The sequence below is a fragment of the Notolabrus celidotus genome, chromosome 24, assembly GCF_009762535.1.
Source record: "Notolabrus celidotus isolate fNotCel1 chromosome 24, fNotCel1.pri, whole genome shotgun sequence".
Lineage (NCBI taxonomy): Eukaryota > Metazoa > Chordata > Actinopteri > Labriformes > Labridae > Notolabrus > Notolabrus celidotus.
The window spans coordinates 3,071,213-3,083,274 of NC_048295.1; the positions used below are offsets into that span (position 1 = coordinate 3,071,213).

The 12,062-nt window shown below is 43.5% G+C and overlaps 1 protein-coding gene across 2 annotated transcripts; it reads left to right on the forward strand.

The window, feature by feature from the left end:
- Positions 1-3,042: 3,042 nt before the first annotated feature.
- Positions 3,043-11,499, forward strand: si:ch211-93g23.2 (uncharacterized protein LOC100005086 homolog). Of its 2 annotated transcripts, XM_034677422.1 has the most exons (7): positions 3,043-3,168; positions 8,904-9,137; positions 9,730-9,890; positions 9,981-10,194; positions 10,413-10,516; positions 10,626-10,763; positions 11,280-11,499. In XM_034677422.1, the coding sequence occupies exons 2-7, from the start codon at positions 9,030-9,032 to the stop codon at positions 11,365-11,367; spliced, it is 813 nt and encodes a 270-aa protein (XP_034533313.1). In that variant the 5' UTR covers positions 3,043-3,168; positions 8,904-9,029; the 3' UTR covers positions 11,368-11,499. The 2 variants fall into 2 exon arrangements, with proteins under 2 accessions (XP_034533313.1, XP_034533314.1); XM_034677423.1 differs by lacking the exon at positions 8,904-9,137 and having other exon boundaries at positions 9,730-9,895.
- Positions 11,500-12,062: the final 563 nt, after the last annotated feature.

Genomic DNA, 12,062 nt, shown 5'->3' on the forward strand with positions numbered 1-12,062 from the left:
GCAACAATATGCACCTAATCACTCATCTTCCTCCTAGAATATTTCCTGATTTCTTATCCAGTCCCAATCACTGCGCCATTCAGGTTCCTAACAATGAGCACCCAGAGCACATTTACATACCCCTCTGCCTCCAGCCTCCAGCCTCCAGCCTCCAGCCTCCAGTCCTCACTGACCAGACAACTTCTAAAGCATGCCAGCTTAGCCGTGCTGCAGCTTTTAGAGCAACATTTGCATCCCAACTGGGTTTAAGTGGGCAGGGAAATTAATTTACGCCCTCCTTTTTTCTGCTATTTGCAGCAAACCCTCCCCTGGATGGTCCTAAAAAAAAGCCTCTGATTTATCGTTCCTTTTGATCAAACTCAGGAAACGGGCCAAAATACCTTCACTCTGCCTGAGTGCGCTCTCTCGTAGCCTCCCTCTGAGGGAGCTACGGCATGTTAATTACATCTGTTACCAACCAAGGTGATGACTTATCCGCTATTCCTGCCTTTTGACCATGACTAGCTGATAAAAGGGTAATCGAATAACTAATGGCTAATTAGGGAGTAATTACTCCCTGGTAAATGGCCCTATGCAGTGTATTAATTCTCCTTGGGTCTGGCAGTGAGAAAGTCCCATAAGGTTTTTTGTTTCATTTAATGCTCCCTAATTGAAATGGGCACCCTCATCAAGAAGCTTACATGTATCTGTCGAACTTAATGTTCTTTTATCTGTAATTACAGACAGGCCCATATTATCTACCTAACTACACCTACTACGTCAATCCCGCAGACACGTTATGAAATTAGACACGATGGAGTCATTTTTCAATAAAGGTCGCACGTCCCATGAGCGCTTTCCGATCGTCATTTCCACTCGGCGTGATGGAAATGAGGCTGTATGTGAGTTCACAGTAGAGCTAAATGGTCTTAATGTGTTTCAGCTGAGAGAGGACCACATGGCCACATATTCAGAAAGGTTAACACACACATTCAGTGAAGTGGGGTCATGCAGTTTGATGCTGGATTACTACCGGGAATGGAGAAGTGTGCAGAAGTCCCAATAAGACACTGAGCCCCTCACGTCCTGCACAAAGGATCGTTTATATCTTATGCATGCAAGAAAATGAAGAATGAAAGAAGTCAAAACCTGCAAGACACACAGATACAAACATGCACAAGGCTCATATTTTCTTGTGACCTATGTTAGCTGATATAAGGTGTCATTTTGAGCTAGCATTAAAGAACATAGCATATTTAGAATTCACAGTCTCTGAGAATTGGGATTTAACTTCTTAGCACACTAGAATTTGGTAGCTGGTAATCGATTGCACAGTAGAGACGGGATCAACAAAACCAGTAGCAGTCATTTTCAGTGGATGGTAATGTTATGCATGGATGAAACCTCTCAAGCATTGCCCTAAACTGAGTCAGACCACACAAAAATCAAATATCTGCATGCACATGTTGCCCACATTTTCCCTCTCCTCCAATAGCACTTGACAGCTGGTGAATCAATGTGCAGACACACACAGGAAAGAGGTGGATTTGTCTCCCAGCTAATTACACCGGGGATCCCAAGCAGAATAATCTGAATAATAGAAAAGCCGGGGTTGATAAACACGACTGTTGAACGCTTGCTTACATGTACTCAGTCACCATGTCGTCTCTGTTGTTCCCATTCATTTAACATCAGAAGATAGCATCTATGTAAATGGTGTAGGATAATAGGATTAAAACATCCCGTGATGTTATCTTGTTAGGCAAAGCATAAATGTATAGCATTTACATTTTGGGTATTATTCAAAGCACTTGATGTTAATCTGTGTACACACTGTTTGTGCCATGCATGGGTCACAGCAGTATGCACAGAAAGCTTGATTGAAGATTATTTTTTCACCTTGAGGCACATTTAAAAGCAGACTGGGATCATGGGACAGTTCATTTTTTGACACTCTTCAATATTCTGCCTTATTGTTTTCACGCTGCAGGCTCACCCTCCTGCCCTTGAATCGTCTACTGTCACTGCCTCGCCATTCAACACCAAAACACCTGTGCACATTTCACAAACCTTTGTTTTCCATAGAGTGATTCAGCTGCAGCTCGCGCCATTGACGGACGCTACGAATGGCGTGACGTCGCTGAATTGAAGCGACTGTAATGGAAGAAAGACGGATTCTTCAGGCGAGGGATGGGATTCGTTTAACCAGCACAACACAAGGGCTCCTTCTTTCTTGTGGTTGTGCAACAGAAGATTTCACCAAGGGAGCTGCCAATGCCTGTGGGTGTCTTGTAGGCGTTTGGCAGCCTTATAGGGATGTTATTGTCACATCTGGCAATGTGGGGATGCCAGCATACTTGGAAGCAGAGCTCCAAGTTTAAAGCCTCCCTCACAATATCTTATTCCATGCGTACTCTGTGCTGCTAACCCGGGTGATAACAAGAACTCTTTTCTAAGATTACATAGCAGCTAATCTACCTAAAGACAAGCTTCAATTCGAAGCGCCGCCGCCGCAAAATCTCCCCGCGCAGAGTGGAGTTCATCTAAAATGTGATTGAGGCTTGTCCTACGAAGGGGTTGTGAACCATGGATTCTTTGGTTTCATGCCATGAGCAGCCAAGTGCTTAGGTATTTCCAATTATAGGGAATATGTCGAGGCGGCCCTCGGTAATTAAAGCCTAATCATGCTGCTGGATTCAGAGAAGCATCCTCATCAAGCTTTCATTAGTCTGCCTCCTTGTGATGCCCGGCAGCAACCCAACCCCCTTCAGGAATGCTCAGATGGCCTTAACCCAAACCAGATCCACTTCTGTTGTGGTGTGAGAGTACAACCACAATCTTTATTCTTCAAGGTCCTACCCTTACATCATGAACAGAGAAATTATAAGCAAACAATTACCTTTGTTTACAGATGAGCTGAGCAGCTTCCTGGAAAGACTAGAGTTAAAGAACCTCTACCATGGCCTTCCCAAAATACATGAACTTGATTCCACTCCAGTCCAGGTGGTGGCAGTGCATAGACTGTATAAAACATGGAAGTCAATTAACACAATCAAGTTTACATTCTGATCATGTGACTGCTCGTTAACTTTCACTTGAAGCAGCCGGGTAAACACAGTGTACCTGCTCTGATGAAGGCCTCGATGCAGGCATGCTTCTTTAAATTGATGACCCTGGGTCTGCATACATGTAAGTCAGAGTTTTTTATGTACTAAGATTTAAAAGTGCTCTGTGTTACGGCCCTGAAGGAACCTTTAAAAGCTACATGTAGGTCAAACTATGGCAGTGTTGTCTCTGAGACAGAGTGACTTATTTCCCTGTGTCTGAAAACAAGTGTGAAGCAGCAGCTCATGAATTGAGCCGCCGCCAGAGATCCTGCAGACCCTTAATAGTACTTTGTCAAAGATCCACAACAGCCTCCAAAGTGTTTTCACTTTCCAGCAGAGGCGATATATTCAGGAGGATCTGTGCTAGTTTCACCCTGCAGCTCCTGAATTCCCTCACACGTCACAGATTCATTTGAATGAGGCTACAGCTGAGATCTGGACTTTAGGGGAGAGGACGAGCAGCTGGGTGAGCTGGTGGTCTCACGCTCAGAGAGAGATCAACCAGAGCGCCGTGTGAGAGCACCTGGCTCTGCTCTATGCTGCCTGTTTGACAGACAGCAAAGACACCTGGAAACCCAGAGAGAAAGCCACTGCTGCTCTACAGGGCCATGCATTATGCACGACTCTCTCTCTCTCTCTCTCTCTCTCTCTCTCTCTCTCTCTCTCTCTCTCTCTCTCTCTCTCTCTCTCTCTCTCTCTCTCTCTCTCTCCTCTCTCTCTCTCTCTCTCTCTCTCTCTCTCTCTCTCTCTCTCTCTCTCTCTTCTTCTTCTCTCTCTCCTTTTCTCTGCCCCCTGCTCTGCGGTAAAAATAGATCAACAGACCTGAGCGTTCAGCTCTTTTTTATGCTTCTCACTTTCACTTGGATCTCACCAGGTGCGGCGGCTGTTGGCTCCCGACTCGCGTTTCTTCACCCCGGTGTTTGTGTATCTGTGCTCGTGTTTAAACATGCGTGTGTTTGCACACACTTTGGGGCATGTGTGGATATGCACGTGCGCTGAATGAAGCCTGTGTGCACGTCAAGCAGGGGGGTGAGACTGTTTTATCAGTGTGCCACTGCACTCGGATTTTAATAAAAGTAGATATTAGTCTCGCAGTGGTGTTTCCTGCTATTATTATTGAGAGAGAGGATGGGATAAGGGAACCTTGGTGGCATGAAATTTGTAATACCTGCAGTAGAACTCCTCACAGTCAGGCTAAAAGTACAGGGACGCCATGTTTTTCTATTCTCCTGGGAAAAGGGTCTTTTTGTTCCTAAATGAAAATCCTAATGTTCATCTTGTGCTACAGTTCTTTTAGAAGAAGACTTCATGATGACATTTTGCACCAAATCAGGCACAAGCTGAATCCTCTTGACAGAATCAGCAGACTGACAGGATGTTTGGTGCTTGTATTGTATTGGAAATGCATGCCTATGTATGCATCACCACGCTGCATGCACACATGTGTAAAGGTCCCCCTGTTGCTGAGCACAGAGGCTCCCTGAAGACCATTGATCCGTGTCTATGACCACAGAGGTCTGCTGCTCCACCCTGATTGCCATTCGGGCTGCTAATTAAAGAGTCCTGCTTAACGAGTTCTCGTTGATAACGAGGTTGGAAGGAAAGGTCAGCCTATCACGCTCGTTTCCACTGGACACTGTCACTAACGAGGCTGCCTGAGAGGACAGGTACACACACACACAAACACACAAACACACACACACATACAAAGGGCTAATTATGTCAAAGGTAGAGCAAGACTCAAAGCTCATGTTTCATTGTGTGTGCTTGTATTGATACAGACAGATGTACAGACTGTGCTGGAGTGAAGATGACTTCTTTTGTGCTTTAAGAGAAGCTTTCAGATGCTCTTCACTGTGTCTGTGTTTTCATGCTTTGGAGCAGAGCCAGAATTTCTTTTAATGAAGTGGCTTTAATGTTTGTATGTTAGACAAACATGCCACCTCTGCATAAGTCGCTACCCCAGTCAAAAAAGTCTAGATACGCCCCTGCTGCCCGTTTGAACCTGCCCCTTTGACATCACCTGACCACAGGCCTTTACTCCTAGGCCTCTAACCACATTTTGCAAAAACCAAGGCCTCATGTATCTGCAACCCTCATCACATCCTGCATCCTTCCATCCCCACCTCCGCCTAAATGCACCAACAATCAGCAATTTAAACCCAAAGTACTAAAAACATTTGTTATCTGCAAACTTCTGTGCTGTAAGAAGCTTTTATTCTTTGCAGAGCTGGTTGAGGACAGCCCCTGCATAAAAAGCAGAACATGAAAATTCTCATTTCATCCTTAGACAGATCAGGACCTCTCTCTATAGGAGGAGAGGCTTTGGCTGTATTTTCCTGCAAATGTCCACATGACACACAAACCCAGAGCAGGGGCGCACAAACCCACGACCTATATATGCTATCTGGCCTTCTCATCATTTATCTTACAGCGGCAGAATCAGGATAGATCGGTTCAATTAGACTGGCCTTTAATGTAATCTGTTTAATCCATTTCTATCATCAAAGCCAATACCTACCTCTCTCCTTGGAGAGCGGGATTAGCCCCTCCAAGTGCATCTCACAAGCGAGCGAGCGAGCGAGAGAACGTCTCTGCTATAAAAACGCAGCCTTCGGAGTCGCTGAGATCTCCTCCATATTTGCTCTTTACAACCGGCTGTGGAGCAAACACAGTGTCTGGAGTGAAGTTTTAATGGGTGAGGATTTAAGATGTTCATATCCGAGCAGAGATTGCAAACGCTGTTTGGCACAATGCACAGTTCAACCATAAAAAAACAGGAGGGGTTGGACTCTCACTTTCTCTTTCTACTTGCAGATTGCAGAGCTGGTTTCACACTTGCACAAGATAATCTTCCTCCTGTTGTTAAGTTAAGGATGGTTGTTTGGCAATTAGGAGCAAATGTAGTCCAGAATCAATATTTATGCACTTTCTGATGGGAACTCTCATCTGAGCCATCATAAAGAACAATATTTAGTGTTTAAAGTAGAAGGAGATTGTTGCAGTCTGAGGTGCAGACTCTTTTCTGAAATTTCTCTACAGATTTTCCCAGTTTACACAGGATTTCAGCTCATATCCCCCCGAAATATTGAAAAACAACTCATCCAAGCAGCTTCAGAACTCCAATTTTGACGCCTCCCTTTCCCCACATTCGTGGGTTTTCGTGCTACCTTATTGAAAAAGTGTCTTTAAGCACCCAGGGGGGCTGTGAAACCTATTCAAAATCCATGACAAATTTCCCCCCCAAAATCCACGGCTGTCAATGCGGCAACAAGACTGTTTTCCAAATTCATGGATTTCATCCAACAGCTGCAATCTGCTTTTACCTGCTGAGATTTCCGCGGGGAAGTGGGATTTTACTCTCAATACCCGTCTATCCATCCCCCTACCTCGCATGTCTCTGTGCTCGCGCTGTCAGAAGAAAGAAGATGCACAGGTATTTACTACTGCTGCTATTTTAGGCTGCAAATGCATTTTTCAGAGACACTCTGCTTACACTCTGTCAAACTGTTATTTACCAGGTAGAATTTAGGATTTTTCCCCCCCGCACCTGCCTTCATGACAAAAACAGTTTAAACACTATTTCTGATATTCTCTACTCCTCCTCGTGTGGATTACCTGCGTGATTGCCTTCCAGGAGAATTCCCCATGCAGCATTAGCAACACTGCTCGTCACAGTCGATGGAAGCGCTCCCATAGCTCTTTTTACTGTGTCTGGAATGCCTGCAGATATTAAAGCAATACATGAGGCGGCTTGTCTGAGCCCATTGACTTTGTGTTTTTAATGGCTTCTGTTTGTGTGTGTGTGCAGAGATGTGTGAGGACACTTTAATAAGACTTGGTTGAAAAGAAACTGTGTGATAAAATAGTCGAATCTGGGCGGGCTGAATCGTCCTCCAAAGTGTGGATGGCGTTGTGACTGGAGGAGAGCTGACGGCTTTGATCAAAGTTGATTGATCTGATGACTTGAGGCAGGAGCTGGACGTAGTAACATGGTGGGGTGAAGGGGTTGGGGCCCCTGTGGCTTCTGCAACCCCCTCCTTAATTTGTTGACACAAGCCCAATTGCAAAGCATATCTGACACTGGTCATTGATTGGACGATTGGGAGGGATCAATGCTTGTTGATTGGACAACACTGTTTTTAAATTGGGAACATACACGTGATGAACTTTCTTGTAATTCTTAATTAACTTTGGTCACGTTTTGTTGTCACATAAGTCTGAGTTTACCTTTTAAAGGTATTTCAAGCACATTTTAGCTTTATGTGTCCCTCTAACTCTGAACGAAGGAGGACAGAGAATGGAGCCTTGGGGAACTCCAGACCATTTAGCAGAGTTTAAGCTCCTGTGAGAAGATCTTAACTGGTTCTGAAACAGACTTAATTTATTAATATTTAACATGCAGGCTGATATGCATCGTGTGCATGCTTTGCAATCCCTATTTGTCATCAGCTGTTGAATAGAACTTCACAAGATGCTCCATGCTCCTCATTTTAGCACAGGCAGCTCTTTTGATATCCTCTATATTATTTTACATAAAGATCTTGTAAATTTAGTGCATTCTTTCAAATTTAGGAGTGAATTCTTGTAAAATTCTGACTTCATCCTACATGCCCAAAATCTGTTCTTCTGCATCCTTGATTTTGCCCTGATCTTCCATCATACAAAAGCAAACAGGACCATCAATCAGGAGACTAACTAACTGTGGACCATAATTTTCAAGGTGTCATCAAGATGATTTACGATACGCTGAAAAAAACAGCCTTTCATTTACATTTTCTGCAGCAAGTATTCACAATCAGGGACATATACAACTGTTCAAAGAAGGCAAGATGAGATTTTTGTGTCACAAAGATTCAGAAGATGACAGATTTGTCCACAAACCTCAGGTTCCTCACAGGAGCTTTAATGTGTACCCGAAACAAACCAGTCTCTACCCAGTTCTCCAGCCTGCCTGGTATTCTGAGTCAATAAATCCAATGAATGAACGACTGGAATAGTCTGCATTCAAGTGAATACCATCCCAGACCCCAGCTGAAAATTCTGAGTGGAAAAAATTGAAAGGACTAGCATTAGGCAAAGAAGCTTTTCAGCTTTTGACCAAATCTATTCAAGACTGTTTGAGGGATTATAACGGAAATAATTCCTAAATATGCTTTGAACTGTATGCTTGACATTAAAATAATAACTCAAAATAGACTTATGACTATCAAAGTGAAATTACTAATACAAACAGACAAGCTTTAAATTTAGAAGAATTGGCATCATTCTTGTACAAGTTAATCAGACTCGTATTTTTATCCACACATTGCTTTCCTCTAAATACTCATACCATCATGTAGCCCAAGGCTAATACATCAGTATGCCAAAGAAAGCATGCTAATGGAGATTAAACAAGGGAATCAATTGATGATCTCAGAGCAGAAACTAATATCACTCCCACATTCAGCAGCTCTGGTCTCCCTGTCAGCACTGGGTGTTATTTGTGTGGATTTACTGCCACCTGCTGCTGAAAACAAGCTAGTGCATGCAAAAATAAATACTGGGGAAATCAAATTGAAAGTGTTTATTTTGGTGAAATTAGGAAGAAATATGTGATTTTAATGGCTGCATACAGCTTGAGCATTCCTTAAGTCTCTCTATATGTTGAAGTTATAACTCTATATATCCCCCATCTTCTCATAAAGGTGCACACTTCTTTTATTGTTTGCTCTTTCCACTCAAAGTGCATTGCAGTAAATAACCTCATGTATCATGCAATCCTTAAATCATATTGAATGCTTATTCAATATTGCACCCTTGTTTCTTTTTCTGCAGCACTGCTCCAGGGTGTGCAGGTCATCTCTGGTTAATGTGTAACGTGAGGCTTTATTCAGGACAAGCTGGAAGTGCAGAGTCATAGTGTTTGCTCGGTTCGGCAACTCTGGCACCAAAAGAACCAGCATGTCTGTGCAGCTCTTTGAGGGGAAAGATCATGCAGCAGCTTACCTGCAGTACCGAGTAGCTCCCCATGAATTAATCAGCAGGATTATGAGCTTCATGGAGAAAAGGGTAAGTGTGCAGGTTAGAGTTTTTAAAGTTTGAACAGGGGCATGCATATGTATGCTTTGGTGCTGTTTGAGGTTCTCTGCAGATGATAGCTGATGTTTTTTTTATATCAATATATTTTGCAGTTATCTTTCTTCATGACTAACTTTCCTTTTTATTCTGTACTCAGAGGGTTTCAGCATTAGTTATAATGAATGCACTTTGCCCTGCTCTTTGATGAAACATCATGATAGGTGATTAAAAGGGGGGCCCTTAATCTGAGTTGCTGTTCTTCTATATTTCTTCTAAACTTCCTGTTTAACCTTGCATTGTGCAGAGACCCTTCAAACAAAAATCTGTGCAAGCTGTGTGCAAGGTTTGGATTTGTACTCCCTATTTCAGTAATTAAACATCACTTCTTATTACAGCTCCTGTGAGGATTTTTCTACTTTTTTGTCTCCCCCATGTGGACAAAGTGAGATAGGTGTCACATCCAAACATCTGTGATGCCTAATGTCACAGGCTGTAGGACAAGAAGAGTCACTGGGACTTCTTTTAAAGCATGATTCAGGTTCATTTCTAAGGAGATATTTGAACATAACTTCCTTCATTTTAGACACCCAACCAGTTCAAGCTTGCAGCAGACGTAGGCTGCGGCTCAGGCCAAGGGACGATCCTGCTGGCTCCATTTTTCACCAAGGTTGTCGGGACAGACATCAGCCAGGCCCAGCTGGAGATGGCACAGACCACAAGCAGTCCTCCAAATGTCTCCTACAGGTGAGGTGAGCTGCCTTATGATACAAATCTCCTCCAGGTTGCTCTCTCACGAAAGACTTTTGCAACATTTGTCCTTCTTCCACTTCCCAGGCAGTCTCCTGCAGAAGTGCTGCCGTTCGTTTCAGGTGAGGTGGACCTCGTGACGGCCATGACAGCGGCTCACTGGTTCAACCGGATGGAGTTCCTCCTGGAGGCCGACAGGGTGCTGAGGCCGGGAGGGTGCCTGGCTCTCCTGAGCTACACCATGGACATGGAGCTGGAGTACAAGGACCAATCTGACATGCTCAACAAGATCTGTAAAGAGGTGTGTCCTTAACCTCTGGCCTTATCTGGCCTTAGGAAACAAGTATCTCAAATTGTTTTCTACAGACGGACATCCTTTTGATGTTTTTGGGGTGTTTTCTTTTGTCATTATTCACCCTGACCTCTCTCCAACAACTACAGTCTCTGCCTGAATGTAGACAAATGTATGTTTTTGATTTAACTTTGTCAAGAATTCCTGATTCATCTTGTCTTCATCAGTTTTACGCGGCCCTGCTTCCATTCCGAGATCCTTACATAGGATCAAGCTCAAAGAAGATCTACTTGGACATGTTTGAGTCCTGCTCCTACACAGACAAGGAGTGGTGAGTGTTTCTGACTTTAACACAAACCTTTTTAATGAATGTAACCCCCATGACAAGGCTAATATAATTATAAATACGATGTTTCCATGTGAGCTTTTATTGTTCCCAGGAACGAGTGTCTCCGTATTAAAAACCCCATGCCTCTGAGCAGCTACATCGGCATGGTTGAGACCTTCTCCACCTACCAGAAGCTGCTCAAAAAGGACCCCGCGGAGGCCAAACGTCTCTCTGACGACATCAGGAACAAGTGAGATATTAACCTCCAACTCCTTCCAAGAGTTTAATCATTAACTCCTGGACCCTGTGCCCTCCCTGCCTCGACGTTGATCTCCTAATCTCCCTCCTGAATTCATTTATCACCATCAAAAACTGCTGAAAGCTCGTCTTTGAATACTGTCACAGTCTCGGGCATTAATCAGAAAAGCCAAACATTGCTTGACTAAGCTTAACCGGTGAAGGCTTTTACTGCTTTGATAATATAGACGCCATTAATTCTTCCTGCCAGTGACAGGACAGAATAGCCCAGCAAGCAAAATATATGGAGGGGAAGTGCTGAGCCATAACTTTCACATGGATAAAAAAAAAAGTATGACATTGTATTTAATTACTATCACACTTTGTGGAAGATTTACGCACAGCTCTGCTCTCTGTGTCTGGGAAGAGTCGACCTATGTTTAGTCTTGTGTGGTCTAAAGGGAGGACGCAGATTCATTTACCACTTCAATATTTCCGTCTCTCTTCCTGTCTTCCTCTCTTCCTACAGGTTGCTCTCTGCCATGAAGGTGTCCTCTCCTGAAACAGAAGTGACAGTGGTTCTGAAGTATTTCTGCTGGTTGGCGTGCAAACCATGACCTCCAGCCTCTTTAAGGAGCAGTCAGTGGCTAATTGTGACCATTTGCATCCAGTGAATGTGTCAACAGAAAGAACTGAAATGATCCAGGTAGTCTGAACAAGTCTGAATAAACTATAATGTTTCTCCTGCGGTGCATGTTTGTTCTTTTTCACATGGAAGGCCTTTTAATGCAGGTTTCACACAAACCTGGACACCAAGCTTCAACAAAACTTGAATAAATTTCACCTGCCAGGATTAAGAGGAGCTGCTTCCTCGAGTTTGAACACTAGATGGAGCCCTGTCATCACTAATGAATCAGTGACCTGTCCAACCCCACATTCAGCCTTTTGTAAAATCCAAACATGTCTATATCTTGAAGTAATTCACTCATAAAATGCAACATTATCCTCCCACTTGTTATTCTGCATTTGATAATAGATGATTCCCTGCATATAGAACGTGACCTTCTGGTGCAAACATCTCCTTTTCCTTTTTCCCCCTTTCTCCTTCTGTTTCCAAATTTATAACAGTCATCCATCCAAGTCATGCTGCCTCCCTGAGAGTCCTCCTCTCCTGTGTTATTTATGTGTTCACAGACTGTTTCGGGGCCATGAGAACAGATGGTAATTAACATGCATGGCCTCCAAATCCCCTGAATCACAAAGACTTTACTTTCTGCAGCCAAACTACAAACGACAGCTCAGATCAATTATA